The sequence below is a fragment of the Natrix helvetica genome, assembly GCF_964273705.1.
Source record: "Natrix helvetica genome assembly, chromosome: 3".
NCBI classification, from domain to species: domain Eukaryota; kingdom Metazoa; phylum Chordata; class Lepidosauria; order Squamata; family Natricidae; genus Natrix; species Natrix helvetica.
In genome coordinates this window covers 173,224,811-173,241,903 of record NC_138549.1, presented here as the reverse complement: position 1 = coordinate 173,241,903, position 17,093 = coordinate 173,224,811, and the positions used below count along the sequence as shown (strand labels likewise).

General features: G+C 38.9%; 1 protein-coding gene across 5 annotated transcripts in view; it reads right to left on the bottom strand.

Annotated features, from left to right (window-relative positions):
* Positions 1–15,552, bottom strand: part of ZBTB46 (zinc finger and BTB domain containing 46) — a 67,820-nt gene extending 52,268 nt beyond the window's left edge. For 3 of the 5 annotated variants that reach the window (XR_014175122.1, XM_081949707.1, XM_081949710.1), the window contains exons 1-2: positions 13,653–14,469; positions 1,726–2,695 (exon numbers count right to left, since the gene is read on the bottom strand). Coding sequence is in view for 4 of the 5 variants with exons in the window: in XM_081949707.1 (XP_081805833.1) it covers positions 1,726–2,662 (937 nt within the window). In the remaining variant the exon portion in view is untranslated. Of the gene's footprint in view, positions 1–1,725; positions 2,696–13,652; positions 14,470–15,359 lie in introns of those variants that run through there. The other 2 variants (XM_081949708.1, XM_081949709.1) reach the window with 2 other exon arrangements.
* Positions 15,553–17,093: the final 1,541 nt, after the last annotated feature.

Below are 17,093 nucleotides of genomic sequence, written 5' to 3'. Positions count from 1 at the left end.
TCGTATTTCTGAAGATTTTGCTCATTGTGTGTCATGCCACAGAGACTGCCTGCCAGAACTTAATTTGAACGGATAAGGTCTGTTACTGTAGTTAACTCCTTGAAGGACTTATTGCCTGGACCTTTGGGTGGGTGAATGCAATTAATTCACAAGAGGTAAATAATGAGGGGTTTTTCGTGACAAGGAGTCTGTTTCTTGCTTCTGCTAAGGCTGGGTCAGAACAGTGACATACAAGTAAAATATTAAAACAGAAGCAAAAAAAATCAACATTAAAATTTAATGAAAAGGTGGGTGGGCTTTCAGGGTACTAACCAGTCCCATGGCCCCTGTGAGCGCCAAGCTAGGGGGCCCATCTCACTTCTTGGAAGAGAATGTTCCAAAAAGCAGGGGCAACAGTAAAGAAAGCAATGGCATAATTGTGTTAATACATGAAATGAAATGAAGAAGGACATGTTAAGATGGTAGAAATTAAAATTGACACTGTTGAGAATTTCTGTAATTAAAAATGAATGTTTTACCTAGAACAATGATTTTGTTTCAGATGGTGTGTTTTGACGATTGATGTATTTTCAAGTAATGGAAAAAAGATATCTCTAAATGTGTATGACAAGGGAAAAATGAGTTAAATATAAAATATTCTAAGAGCCAATTTGGCCTAGTGGTTACGACACCAGGGTAGAAAGCATGAGAAAGCAGGACTGCAAGTGTAAGTCCCCACCTTAGCCATGAGAGCCAACTGTGTGACTTTGGGCCAATTACTCTCTGCCCAACCCAAAAGGAAAGTAGTAGTTGGAAAGTGTGTTGGGTATGTTTACCACCTTGACTTATTTGTAAAAATAATAAAACTGGGACACAGATAAATAAGTAAAATAAAAGAAAGAGGAGAACTGGTCTACCGAATTTGAAATTTTATATTGCCTTTGTTGTTTGGTTTGCAAGAAGGAATGAGTGTTGCTGAGAAACGAAAGATTTTTAGAGTTAGATTATGAACTGAATTTTGGATGGCATGGATGTTTATGGTACAATAAAAAGTGGATTTTAAAAATCACTTTATTAGATATGCCATATTGAGAATATGGAATAAATATAAACATTCAAATGAAGTCAGAACATTTCCTTTCAGGACTGATGGATATACAGTTTTTTAAAAAATCATGGAAGAGTATGGCAATATAGGATTACTGTGGTGAGATTATTTTATGCATAAAGATGGAAAGATCCAGAACTACCCAACATGGAGAAAATGGGTTGGTGAAACTGAGGGAACCTGATGACAAAATTGACAAAATCTGACTGGAGAAAGATCATTATCGATATTCATCTAGAGACCCCTTTTGGATTTTTTGTGTGTAAAAAATGATTTTATGACATTAGAAAAATCATAGAAAAAAGAGGAATAATAATATCTTAAAGAGTGTGGTTTGATTAGAATATGTATAACTGTGAGAGGAAGATCATAAGTCACTTCTTTATATTTCTTTTTCATGTTTTCTGTTCTTTTGTTTTCTTTTATCTATCTCTTTCTCTTTCATGTTTATCTTTTTCTTTGAATGGACTTGTTAAAGATGTAAAATCTTTTAATAAAAACTACAGTATTTAAAAATTTCTGTTTTTTTTATAAAAATTAATGTATTCTAAACAGTTATTCATGAGCATTATAGAATGCTCATGATTTCTAGCATAGAAATCAATTTCTAGCATAGAGATTGAATTAAATGTTCTTACTTGCTTCTTGATTACTGTATGGCCATCCAGGGGCAGTCAGAAAGGGTGGCACTGGTGAAATTGTCCTGCTGTCCTCTCCAAGTTGTTGTGTGATATGCCGCACAGTGTCCTTATTTTTTCTATTCTTTCTACGCCTTGTAGGCTGCCACCCATCTGTAGCTCCTTGTTCTGAGAAAGCATTTTGCATTGCACTGTCTTTGGCAGACTGTAATTCATTCACTTCATAATGAGCGGGAGAGATCTGTTCTTCTTTGACACGCAAAGTCCCATAGGCCAAATCCGTAGACCAAAGAGACTGGGATGAAATGTCCTCGTGACTATCTGATTTTGGCTCCTGATCCTCTTTTCCACAGGTGCTTCCTCCTTCGTGACAGCTAGCAATAGCTGAATCTCCAGAAGAGTTTGCCGGACTTGTCCTTCGAGCCAGCCAGGGAGAGATGCTCCTACCAGCTACAACAGCAGAAATCAGAGCATCCGTACTGTTGCTAGAGGAAGCCCCAAATTCATAATCAATAAGGTCATCCGATGCATCAGACTTTATGCTTATGTCAAGAGCAGCCTTTATGAAATTGTGGCAAGCTTGCACAATCTCAGTCATTTGAAGATAGCTGGCAGCTGACATCACCTCAATAACATTCCTGCTGGTCAATGCAAGGTGTGCCGAGTACATGAAGTCAATGATTGCTTTAAAGCCCTGTGCCGTTACAATATCCAAATGAGTGACTGTGGCTTGGTCAGAGGTCTTCTGCACCTGGCAATACAATGTCTTGAAGTAACGACTACTCCCAAGTAAAATATTTTTATGAGCCTTGAACATCTTTCCTTCCACTATAATACAAACATCGCAGAGGATACCATGCTGCCTTTGTTCGTTGAGTTCCTGAAGCAGATGATGATAATGGGAGGCAATCTCCATGTCTTCCTTCTGATGATTCATTTAGAAGTATTTGCACTCCCACGTCTGCACACTCTGTGAGGAAGAAAGAGAGAGGTTAACACCGTTGGCACCAATGGACATTTTTCTCTCAATGCAGACAGAAACATCAATGCCAAACATCATGGGGGTCATTAGTGGGAGGGAAAGGCTAAAAACCAGTATATCTGCTAAAATTCCTATAATGATCAGCATTCTACATTAGTAAAACCATTTCAAAGGCGTATTTACAATGGGTTTGATTCAGCTCTGACAGATGATTTCATCAACTATTATTGTTGTTTAAAAGCTGAGTTATAGGGTATTGAAATAATTACCTTAGCATTTTGTACTATCTTTCAAATATAATTAAGAAAAGAATGAGCAGTTTTAAATTCTAAGAAGAATTTATAGTGTGCAAAGATTATATCAGGCTATTGCCCCAGAAAACAAATTTATAACGAAAATGTATAAATATTTATTACAAATAAACTTAGAAGAAGAAATAGTTAAAGGATGTATGATAGCATGGGCCAAAAATTTTGGTTATAATATAGATCTAGCGGATTGGGGAAAAAAATTGGAATATAAATTATAAATTAACGAGATCAGCAACACTGAAAGAAAATATATATAAAATGTTTTATCGTTGGCACCTACCACCAACAAGATTAGCAAAAATGTACCCAACACTGAAACCAATATGTTGGAAATGCAAAAATGAACAAGGGACATACTACCACATGTGGTGGACCTGCCCGCAATCGCAAAAATACTGGAAAAGAATCTGGAAGTGGGCACAAGAAATTACGGGGGAACAAATAAAGTATAAACCTGAAACCTTTCTACTAGGAATAATTAAAGGGAACTATACAAAAAAAATTAAATAGTTAACATATATTAACTATAGCTAGAATTGCCTTTGCCCAATGCTGGAAGCAAAATAATACACCGCCAGACAAATTAGTGATAAAAAAAACCTTGGAGTGCGCAGAGATGGACAAACTAACTCAAAAATTAAAGGACAAAGAAGAATCGGAATACTACAAAATTTGGAATAAGTGGTATGAATGGTTGGATAATAAGAAAAACAATTAAGCCGAAAACAATATACATAAATAAACATAGAATTGTATATAAAAATAGGTAAATATGTTAAATATCATAAAAATGTATAGATAAGATGACATAAGGATTGTAATATATGGTAAAGAGAGGAAAACATACACAGATACGACGATGTAACATTGTACAAACTGTTGATATAAAGATTGTAATATGTGATAAAAAGACAAAAACAATAAAAAAAATTATTACAGGCTATTGCTGAAATTGTCTACAAATACAGATTCTGTTTTTCCAGAGATATAGCAGTAGCCGTCGAGAAAGCAATTGTCAGCAAACTATGTACTGAGAGAGCTATACATTAATTCACTTCAACCTCAGTTTATTTACATCTTCAGGTGAACAATCCTTATGGTAACCAGCATAACGTAAGCTATGTCTTTTTCCCTTTTATTGTTATAAATCTTAATACATTTATTACCTCAATACAATGGTATTTGTGCAATATTGATTATATAAACTTACATAACGTTTAGATGACTTGGAATATGAGAATATGGGAAATAAAAATGTCCCTCTGTTTGTGACACTCAAGCAAGGAGCATGTTGCCATTGCTTATACTACTCAAACATACAGTGTATCATGCACAAAAATATAAAGAGGAGGGAAAATCTTAGATAGAAATACAAAACCATGAGAGAAAAGTCTCCAGTCAGGAGTCTTACATTATATATTAAAACAATACATATACAGGTAGTCCTCGAAATACAACACAGTTGTGCCCAAAATTTCTGAGACATTTTTAAAGTGAGTTTTGCCCTGTTCTATGATCTTTCTTGCCACAGTTAAGTTAGTAACACGGTTGTTAAGGGAATCTGACTTCTCCATTTGCAATGTACCCTATGACTATCATTAAGTGTACCTTATGATTCTTGATGAATGTATCTTGTTTTTTATGTACACTTAGAGCATCTGCACCAAAGACAAATTCCTTGTGTGTCCAATCACATTTGGCCAATAAAGAATTATATGCCAAATGATCACCAGAAAAGCCAAATCTTCAAGGGGAGGGAAAATCTCTAGTTCTAATGGATAAGAAAGTTTTCCAAAGTAATAAGAAAGTCTAAGTCCAGGCCCTTGAAGTGGGCTTAATCTCAGCAAAGGGACTCTTAACATTCTTTCCTTCCCAGGTCTTACCAAATGTTGTAGACAGATTCCACTCACAACAGGCTGTCTGAAAGATACCAAGCCTCTAAGCCATATATGGCTTTAAGGCCACAGCCAACACCTTCAATTGCATGTGAAAGTTAACCAACAATCAAGGCAGGTCCTCCAGAAAAGGTATTAAATAACCTTAGTGTGTCCATAACTAACTAGGCTGCCCCACGCTGAATCAGCTGTAAAGGTACTCCATGACTTACAACAGTACATTAAGAGACTGTTCAAAGTTGCAACAGCATTAAAAATAGTGATTTATGACCGTTTTTCACACTTATGACCACTGCAGCATCCCTGTAGTCATGTGATCGAAAGTCAGATGCTTGGCAACTGACTCATATGTCTGATGGTTGCAGTGTCCTGGGTCATGTGATCGCCTTTTGTGACCTTTTGACAAGAAAAGTCAACAGGGAAGCCAGATTCACTTAACAACTGTGGCAAGAAAGGTCGTAAAATGGGGCAAAACTCACTTAACAAATGTTTGACTTAGCAAAAGAAATTTTGGGCTCAATTGTGGTTGCAAGTTGGGAAACTACCTGCAGTTTCTGAATGGTCTTTTAAAAGGCAGCCTCATGTACAGCAGTGTACAATAATCCAAATATCTTGGAGTAGAGAAAGGTAGCTATGCAGGAATCCTGGACAGAAACACACATAGTATTATTACTCATTCAAATTTAGGTCAAATATATAAGTATAACCAGGCTAGTTTCCATGCTAAACACAATAAAGTGTTTAGCTAACTAAAACCTAATCTCTTCAAGCTCTGAGGCTCAACTGAACTGGCTTTTTCCATTCTGACTTGTAAATCTAGATATTCATTCTTGACATAGCAATATGGTCTTCAAGTCAACAGTGACAGTCAAACAGAAGGGGAAAAGTGACATGCTACTTTGAGCAACACCTTGGGAATAGACCATCAGATTGAATCTGCAATCAGCCTTGACCAGTGCCACTGGGACTGGCTGGAAACCTCAGCCTAAGAATTTTCAAGTGTTGAAACAATATCTGTAACAGACTGATTTAGAGTATTTTATACTTTGAATTCATCCCTTATGACTACCACGATAATCTAGTCCTTTTACCTACGTTGGAAATGCTTTGGGACAGCTTTTTTTAAATCTAAGATTATATGACTTTGGACTTTTATGTGAGAGCTAAAAGAAGACGCAAACTCAGGCTTAAAAGTTCCTGCTTTTTGGAATTCCATGAAATGCAGGTCTGATTAGCATTTAGATTCAGAGATTGCTTTGACAACATATGTTCAGAGATTGCTTTGACAACATACAGTATGTGTCTCATGAAGGCATAATAAGTAAAACTAGAGAGATTCTGGTTGATATGACTTGCCTTTTCTTAAATATTTTGTACATGTTCGTACAAAGAGAACAATGAATGCTTCTTCTCCCCCAAACAACATTAATCCAATAACCATAATAGAGTACCTTTGTTACTCTTAATTTTGTGATAGCTTCCTTGTAAACACATGGCTCAATTTAGATGAACATTATTTTGTTAATGTAGTATTAAAGGCAACTCTGCTGGATCAGGCTAAAAAGCTGCCTACTGTAGCATCCTGTGCCTATAGTTCCTGTGGGAATACGTACTGTAAACAGGCCATGAAAGCAACAGTCTTTCTCTGCTATTGTTCCCCAATGACTGGCAGTCAGAGGCATGCTACCTCAGACCTGAAAGAAGCATACAAGCATCATTAATTGTATTATCCTCCATTAATTTGTTTAATCCCTTTTTAAAGTTGTCCAGCTTGGTAGCCATTGCTACATCTCAGGGAAAGTAATTCCATATGCAGAATATATGCTGTGCAAAGGATATTCTTTTGTCTATCTTGAATCTTCTATCATTCATTTTTTTCCACATGACTTTAAGTTTTTACTTCAAGATTTACTATCTGATGGTAAAGTGTTTTGGTCCAAGCCTGTCTTTCTTGCATTTAATATATTAGTCTTGTCTGAAAGTATCTGTCAAGTTTTCTTCATCTGGGTCAGAATTTAGACAGTTGATTCATAAACATATATACATATAAATCTGTCAGCTATTTCCATTTGGAATAGAGAAAAATTATACAAAGCAGAGACTAGTAGTAAGAAATATCCTAGTTACATGCAGGATCGCATCCTGCCCCATACATCCCTACGACCAATCCGCTCACACAGAGAGGGACTTCTTCGGGTGCCGTCCGCTAAACAGTGTCAGGGGGCGACACCCAGGAGCAGAGCCTTCTCTGTGATGGGCCCAGCCCTGTGGAATGACCTCCCCCATGACATCAGGATTACTTCCGATCTCCGCTCCTTCCGTGTACAGCTGAAGACCCACCACTTTCAATTATCTGGCCTGGCTCAACCGTAAATTTTTTCTTATTCCTCCTGACAGTCCTTTTAAATTTTAAATTGTGGTATTTCTAATGGGGTATTTTAATGGTGACTTTTAATTGTCTAAATGTGATGTAATCTGTTACCTCCTCCGTGCATGTATGTCCGTGCATGTATGTCCGTGCATGTATGTCTTAGTATATGTGTGTATTTGGATGTCTATGTGTTTGCACGTTTTATGTTTTATATGTTTTATTGTACGCCGCCCCGAGTCCTGTCTGGAGAGGGAGCGGCTAATAAATTTAAATGTATTATTATTATTATTATTATTATTATTATTATTATTATTATTATTATTATTATTATTATTATTATATGCCAAAGAAATTAAAGGCATGTGATAATAAAATATAACTAAGGGGGTACATTTATATTGTTATCTTACCCAATTCCTCTCCATACCTTTTTATATGTGTAAATTATTCTTGTTTCCACTACATCTATATAATCACTTCATAGACTGGCCTGGAGAAAAGGCAAGTTTTAATAGAATAGAGTAGAGAACCAACCAAAAGTTCAGCAGCGAACTTCCGGTTGGCCTATTGGGCCTGTTTTTCGCCCTCCATGCTCCGGAGGCTTTCCTGAAGCCAGAGGCCCTCAGGAAAGCCTCCAGAGCCTGGGGAGGGCGAAAATTCCCCCGGGGCTCGCTTGCACATGGGCGGTAGGGGATTGCTCTTGCGCATGCACAGGTATATGGGCACACCACACACGCAATAGCGCGTGCACACACACAGTTTTGGCACACCTTTAGAAAAAGATTAGCCATCACTGCTCTATAGTGTCGTTTGAAGGTAGAAGTTGAAACAATTTATGTCCAAGATGTGAGGGGTCTGTAGATATTTTCACAGCCCTCTTTTTGACTCGTGCAGTGTACAGGTCCTCAATGGAAGGCAGGTTCGTAGCAATTGTTTTTTCTGCAGTTCTAATTATCCCTTGAAATCTGTGTCTGTCTTATTTGGTTGATGAGCCAAACCAGACAGTTATGGACGTGCAGATGACAGACTCAGTAACTCTAGTAAATGAAAATTTCACTATCAGTGAGTTAATGAAAACTTAATGGGAGCAGAATATGCAGTACAGTATTCCGATCCAAACAGAGATATGCTTTGGTTCTGGCATGGGTATCCTATGCCAGGAAAAGACATATCCTCTTTAAACAGCAGCCAGGGGAACTGAAAGGAAGAGAGGAGATGCATACATCAGCTCCAAATATGTTCAAGCTCATATAGTATGATTGTGTATTACCAAAACTACCAGTAAGAAGATTTGACAAGATTAGTAGTAGACTGAATTAAGTGTGTTATAGAAAGATCACCCAATACTCATCCTCTAAGGCAGCCCAAATATATTACTCTTCAAAAACATGCTATTAACAGTCAGGGCTGACATGTTGCCACTGAAAATCAAAACATCATTTGATGTCTTTTGATTGGGAGATCAGCTATGTGAAGTACAATAAAAATGACCTCAAGCCTCCACCAGTTTTAAGTCAATGTAAACACAATTTTACTGATGAGCAGGTACCATAATGACTACAGCAATATTAATCTGTGGCTGCAAGGAAATGCTATCATGCTTTTGATGTAATATATCAGCTAAAAGGTTCTTTGTATATATGGAAGTGAGCACAGCTGTGAATCAAGGCTGGTCTAATACTCTGGTATGAATGCTACGCTTGCTACTGAAATTAGAATCTTAGCCCAAAGAACATAGGAACAATTACATTAATGAAAGCAGTTCCTCTCAAAATCCAATGAAAATATTCCTAGGTTCAATATATTATACAGGATTGTAGTGCATCTTAGTTAAAATGTTAAATACGACTACATTTCAGTATATTACTTCTTAAAATTCTTTCTCACAAGTTAAACATTATTTTAAAAGATGTGAGATTCTTCTCAAGACCTCTTACTCTATTCATGAGAATTATACCAGAATTTATTAGGCATGCACAGTCTTGATGGGATGATTATAATTATACTAAGCTACAATACCTATTTTTCTTAAAACATGCAAAACATCTGAATGAGCCCTTTATTTTCCTACCAAAGATGCAAGAAAGATAGAAGAAAGCAAAAAATCCCATTTATGTTGGAAAAATCTTATTTTTCTAGTAAGCATATGGAGGGGGGGGGGAGAAAACGAACAATAGCAAAGAAAACAACTGTAACCTCTTAAGTTCAAGTATATTATTTAAGTGGAATCTGAACTAATGGCTGGAATTAACACTTCTCAGTGTTAGTATCAGTGGTGGGTTACGACGGATACACCCCGGTATGAGCATACGGGTGCCTGCTGGGAGCACCAGGTACCGTTCCAGTACAGTACTTCAGAGGGCCCACCCACTGGCCCGCGTTCCTTACCTGTATTTGACCCAACTGGGCCATTTGAGTAGCTGGAGCATCGCAGGGCAGTGGTGTGCATGAGTGCACAGCACACACAGTGGACGCCCGGCCCCGTCGCAGCATACCGGTTGTGACGGGATCCGGAACCCACCACTGGTTAGTATAATGTATGACTTTTACCAATGCTGCAGCATAGAATACGTAAGATTCTTCCAAGATTCTTCCATCTATCCGTGGCTTCCTAGGTTAAAATCCTATTTCAATTTATTCAAATTCATTTGAATAAGGGCTTGATAGGCCTTAAAATCTTGGGATTCTATATGTGGGCACCTCCTAGAAGTTCATGCTGGCTGGAGAATTCTGGAAATGGAAATTCACACATCTGGAGGATGGCCATGTTAAGGAGGCATAAAAATACCCAGTTCTTAACCTTCCATAACATTATGGAAGGTTATGTTGTTAAGTAAGACATTAGTTAAGTAAATTTTGCCCCATTTTACGATCTTTCTTGCCACAAGTTGTTAAGTGAATCATTGCAGTTGATAAAGTTAGTAACATGGTTGTTAAGTGAATCTGGCTTTCCTAGAAGCATTGCTTGTCAGAAGATTACATTACCCTGGGATACTGCAACCATCATAACTATGAGTCAGTTGCCAAGAGTTTGAATATTGATCACATGACCATGGGGATGCTGCAATAGTTGTGTGAAAAATGGTCATAAGTTACTTTTTTCAGTGCTGTTGTAACTTCAAAGTTACAAAAGTTACAAAGCAGCCACCGCCCCGAGTCCCTCTGGCCCGAGTCCCTCCGGGGAGAGGGGGCGGTCTAGAAATCTAAATAAATAAATAAATAAATAAATAAATAAATTAAATTAAATAAATAAATAAATAAATTAAATAAACTGTTGTAAATCTAGGACTACCTATATATCTTCCTTTGTATACTTCTGACTATTTTGACTACCTTCCTCTAAATTCATTTTCTATCCTCTTGTTAAAATGCAATACCCCAGATCTTGATCTAGTATTTCAGATAAGCCAGAATAAAATAGAATGATTGCTTCCAATTCATTGTACTGTGGTTGCTTTATTGTAACTTATATCGCACCAGGGTTTTTCTTTTTTGTGGTGGCATATTGTCTATTCATGTTTAGTTTTCATTTGTGATAAACAACAATCTCATTTTTAAAGTAAATGGCTTTCAAGAGACATATCTATGTCCCATATCCCTTTTTAACTATTGTAATGCTAAATTTCTTCATTATTTCTAATTTATTTTATGTCATGTTTTATGTTATTTTGTGTTCACAGTTTTCATTCTAACAAAATTATTTACATTTTATTTTCTTTAACTAAGATAATACTTGTCCATTCTGGCTTTGCCGTCTGCAAAATTGAATACAATTCATTTGATCAACTATCACTAACAAATGTAATAAAAACCATACAGCTCTGAACCAAGCATCACACTTCTATAAACATTTGCTGGTTGGATTCATGCACTGTCCTGGTTTTATTATAGTCCATATATTTTTATGCAGTCTATGGCTTAACTATATATTATATGCCCCCATTGTCCTGTTTTCTACAATATAAGACATGGAATATGGTTAGCAGATACAAAGACTAAATTCACATGAAACCGATTACGGGGACTAGATCTCTGAATACAGTACCATTTTCCAAGATATACTATTTTCTATATAGAATACTTACAAAACAATGAACTAACATTCTGTTTATAAAACAAATGTGGAATAATTAATCTGGCAGGATATATATTCTTGAGAATGTTAGTTTTTAGTACTACTGTAACATTGAAAGTTTAGCTTTAAATGTTTAATTTGCACTATTACTATTTGGGGGGAAAAACTTAAAACAGTTTAACTAACAGATTTTGTGAGAATAACTACTTTAGCCAACAGAAATTTGAGAATACATCAAATAGTCTACTAAACCTGTTATGGCCTTCTATATAGAAATAATTAGTAATTCTGGGAATTATGAATATAAAAGATAGCTAACAGGAGATAAAGGGATAGGTAAAGAAAAGCTTTCAAAGGTTTTAACTGTTTTCATCTTTTTATTAACATTAAAAATATAGCCAAAATAATAGCTAAAATTACTTTTACATAATAAGCTAGAATGAGATAAATTATATGTAAATGTGTGCAATCTTTTATTAATAAGAACATACAAGAAAGTGAGGTATTATTGAACAGGTTCACATAAAGTATGAAATTTCCTCATGGAGTATAGCTCTCTCCTATCAATGCTAGCTTCTTTTTAGTAAGGTACTATCCTAGTTTCCCCACAAAAAGTGTGCCAAGATTGTATTATAAAGCATATCTTTTAGATAACTTAATTACTACCATAAAACTACCCTAAAATTACAAGCCATGGGGACAATATGCCCCATTTCCTTTTTTCCCTTATATTTTAAGATCTGACCTGTATATTCCACATCAGTTATTAAAATGTTTGTTTAATTACTAAACATTACACTTTTGAAAAGACCAAATAATTTGGATCAGTTTTTAGAAGAGTTGCACATATGATATCACAACCTGAACTAAACCCTTTCTATTAGAACAAAATTTCAATCAGTGATCTAATTTACCAACAGCAAAATTAGTATTTCATCAGAGTAAATGACAGCCACAATTAGTGCTGAGGCTGATACTGTAAATGCAGCACAAGTTCTAAATCAAGACATAAGTATTTTACAGAACGCAATCTGTCATGTGATATAATTACGTGATAATTGTTCATTAAATAAATTAAAACTGTAAATGAGGAGTCCTTGATGCTCCACTGTTCAACCCTGAGCTACATACATTTTCTTCTATTGAAACTATAAAATCCAGACACGTACATATATACTGTATCACAAAATTTCAAGAATGAATTTGACTAGTAGCAGCTTATTCAACCGCTATAAAATCATTCCAAATCAGCCAGTCAATAAAACAGAATCAGCTGTCCAATACTATGCACTTTTATTTGTGAAATATACTATAATTATTAAAAGTAACCCAAAACAGCCAGAGTTTTTAATACACATGGAAAAAAGACTCTTCTGAGAATTGAAGATTTGTGTCTCGTTTTTTAAATCAAACGTTTTGCTCTTTGGAAAAAGCCTTTTATAATAAAAGCAATACCCCACACATATATACAACAGATGCATAGGTAAGTAGGTAGGTAGGTAGTAAGTACTGCTTTATGATATATACAACCAGTTCAGCTCAGTATAGGTACTTTCAACAGCACAACTTGCTATAATATCCTTTTTATAATATCATGAAATAAAGCTGATAATCCTCTCAGTACTCTATGTCAAACAAATTCAAGAAACTGAAGATAAGGAGAAAACTCAATTAAGAATGAAACCGTTCTTGCGTACACATTTCTTGTCCTAAATTAAATATATACAGTATATAACTTAGGTTAAGTACTCAGTTTCTCAATTTACTCCAGTTAATCCACCACAAGAACACTTCATTGTGCTTTATTTGTCATCAGGGATTTCCCTATAAAAGGCTACTTACATCTATGGAACAAACCTAGCTATTTACACATACAAAAAGAAAATGCTAACTTTGAAAACTCTTCCACACCTTTACTATCTTTTTCTATTCTTTTTTAAAAAGCAGCCTATAACTTCTTCTTTCCTCTACTAATCGTTCTCTGAGGACAGCCCTTCCATTAAAACGTCCTTACCTGCCTATATTTTCAAACCGGTCTCTTTAAGTTTTTGCAAGTACTTTGAACAACTTCCAGAACTTAAAAGGTAACTAAATTCTGAGGCTGAGTTTCAAGGTATGGGGGTGACTTTCAATGTTTACCATCTGCAATTAAAATGGAAGCAAAGACCAGGCGATCTGGTCCAGGTTTTAGGGAAAAAGACAATAATCCCAAACAGAACCGGCATGGCTTTTAAAGAGGCAGAAAGAGAAAGCAGAAAGTGAGAAAATATACATGTTTCATCAACATTATTACCTCATTCCCTTTTTCTTTTCTTTTCTCTCAAGCAGTTTGGTGTCGCTCTATCCTCTCCCCTTCTCTCTCTTGAGTAACTCTTGGTCCAACTTGCACAAATGCTTAGTTTTTAAAAAGTTTTTTTTTAAATTAAATATCTCTTTTTATCAGTCCAGCCCAGCCGGGGTGGTTGGTCCTCTTTGGCGAAGTGGCGCTGCTATGAAAATGCCCCCTTGTCTCCCTCCTCTCCGCTCCCTCCAGCTGGGTGTTGACGCAGCAGAAATTACCAGCTGGAAAATTCCCCTTTTGGAGGTGGGGAGGGAGGGGGAGGGGAGCAGCAGGAGGGGGTTAACCCCCTGCCAGTCAGCCTCTGCCGGCCCTCAGCCCTCCCACCCCTTCGGCACCCCAGCCCCAAATAAGGCAGCGCGTCCAGGGTCGAAAGGAGAGCAGAGGCGCCCCCTGCCCCATTTGCAAGGGGGGGGTCATCTCCTCTCTCTCATCTCCCCCCTCACCACTAACCTTCAGGATATTCCAAGAACAGTCCTCAAGGTGGCTTCTCCCCACCCCCACCCCATCAACCTCAGGGGACGAATTGGGGAGGGGGAATCTGCTCTCTCTCTCACACACACCCCATCTTCCTTCAGAACAGCCCGAAAGGTGGCCTTTCCCCCCTCCCACGGGGTTTGGAGGGGGGCTCCTCTTTCACCCCCAAACTCCTTTCAGAATAGCCCTCAAGTTGGCCTCTTTAAGCCCCCCCCCCTCTCCCACTTCAGGGGGCACATCTCGTCTCTCTTTCACCACCCCCCACTCCTCTCAGAATAGCTCTCAAGGTGGTCTTTCTCTCTCCCCCCCTCAGCCTCAAGGAGCGCTTGGGGGGTGTCTCCTCTGTCTCCCACCCCCCCATATCCCCTCAGAACAGCCCCCAGGTGGCCTCTTCACCCCACCCCTCCTCAATGGGCTATTGGGGGTGTCTCTTCTCTCTTTCACCCCTCAGAGTAGCCCTCAAGGTGGGCTCTCTCTTCTCTCTCTCTTCCCCCTCCCTCAGCCTCAGGGAGCGCTTGGGGGGGGTTCTCTTGTGTCTCTCACCTCCCATATCCCCTCAGAACAGCCCTTAAGGTGGTCTATTCACCCCTACCCCTCCTTAAGAGGCTATTGGAGGTGTCTCCTCTCTCTTTCACCCCCACCTTTTCCCCTCAGAATAGCCCTCAAAGTGGTCTCTCTCTCTCTCTCTCTCTTCCCCCTCAGCTTCAGGGAGCGCTTGGGGGGGGCGTCTCTTCTGTCTCCCCCCCCCAATATCCCCTAAGAACAGCCCTCAAAGTGGCCTTCTCAACCCCCCCCCGCCTCAAAGGGCTATTGGGGGGCGTCTTCTCTCTCTTTCACCCACCCACCCCCATTTCTCCTCAGAGTAGCCCTCAAGGTAGTCTCTCTCTCCCCCCCCCCCCAGCTTCAGGAAGCGCTTGAGGGGAGGCATCTCCTCTCTCTCTCTCCTCTCCCCCCCCTTCTTTCAACCCGCAAGGTGGCTTTTTCTCCCACCCAATTTCACTTAAGCCTCAAAGCGGGGGGCAAGAGAGGGGGATTCACCTTGAACCCCGCCGTGAGAGAAGAGAGGAAGGGGCTCCTCCGACCCTCCCGGGCACTGAGGGGACAACACCCCCCTCCCTCCTTCCCTCCCCCCCCCTTCCGCGAGGGAAGTTGTCAAGTTGCAAGCGCCTTTCGGCCCAAGCTTACCTGAGGGGGCAGCGGTCACTCGCTCTCGCCGCGCTCCCCTCATGGGGCTGGGGGTGGGGGGGAAGGGGAGCCGCGCGGAGGAGGGGGGGCGAACCGCCGGAGCGCGTTCCCGCCTCCTCCTCCTCTTCCCCCCTCCCATCCCCCCAGGACAGGGGGAGGGGCGCGCGCGCGCGCTCCTGCCTCCTCACCCAATTTGGCCGGAGAGGGTGGGGGGAGGGGCCATTCCCGAGCCCGGTAGAGCCGGGCAAAGGCAAGGCGAAGGAGGAGGCGGGGCCCGCCGGCGCTTTAAAAAAGAAGAAGAAGAAAGAAAGCAGGCGATCTCGTCCCTGATTGGGTAGAGAGGGGACCCCTGTCTCTTTAAGCCACGCCCCGATGGAGCCTCGCGCTTGTGTTTCTCCCCGAGAGAGAGAGAGAGAGAGAGGTTGGGAGCAGCGCAACTGTCAAGCGGCCGGACCCGTGGGGGGGGGGGGGGGCGCTGAGCATGACGGGATACTGAGAGCGCGAGCGCAGCCCTGACAAGATTGTTGCCAAGGGCAAGCGGGGGTTTCCGTTGTCCTGGCAACGGTCAGGGCCTTTCCTGCCCTCGAAGGAGGGCGAAGCGGCAGGAGGGAACCGGTCTCCGCGGACAGGGAAGGTTCACACGCGCTAGTCCGCTACCCTCGGCCCGAGGTGCCGTGTTCGGGGGAATAAACCTCAAGAAGCCAGTGGATTCCAGACCTAGGAAGGTTCCCACAGGTTTCCTAGCGCTTAGCCCCCCCCCCAAAGGAATAGAATAGAATGAAATTAGGAAAGAATGAAGTTAGAATAGAATAGTATAGTATAAGTAGAATAGAATGAAATTGGGAAAGAATGAAATTAGGAAAGAATGAATAGAATAGAATGAAATTGGGAAAGAATGAAATTAGAATAGAATAGACTGAAATTAGGAAAGAATGAAGAGAATAGAATAGAATGAAATTAGGAAAGAATAGAATAGAATGAAATTAGGAAAGAATGAAGTTAGAATAGTATAGAGTAGAATAGAATGAAATTAGGAAAGTGAGTAGAATAGAATGAAATTGGGAAAGAATGAAATTAGAATAGAATAGAATGAAATTAGGAAAGAATGAAGTTAGAATAGAATAGTATAGTATAAGTAGAATAGAATGAAATTGGGAAAGAATGAAATTAGGAAAGAATGAATAGAATAGAATGAAATTGGGAAAGAATGAAATTAGAATAGAATAGACTGAAATTAGGAAAGAATGAAGAGAATAGAATAGACTGAAATTAGGAAAGAATAGAATAGAATGAAATTAGGAAAGAATGAAGTTAGAATAGTATAGAGTAGAATAGAATGAAATTAGGAAAGTGAGTAGAATAGAATGAAATTGGGAAAGAATGAAATTAGAATGAAATTAGGAAAGAATAAAGTTAGAATAGAATAGAATGAAATTAGGAAAGAACAGAATAGAATAGAATGAAATTAGGAAAGAACAGAATAGAATAGAATGAAATTAGGAAAGAATGAAGTTAGAATAGAATAGCATAGAGTAGAATAGAATGAAATTAGGAAAGAATGAGTAGAATAGAATAGAATGAAATTGGGGAAGAATGAAATTATAGAATGAAATTAGGAAATAATAGAGTAGAATAGAATGAAATTGGGAAAGAATGAAATTAGAATAGAATAGAATGAAATTAGGAAAGAATGAAGATAGAATAGAATGAAATTAGGAAAGAACAGAATAGAAT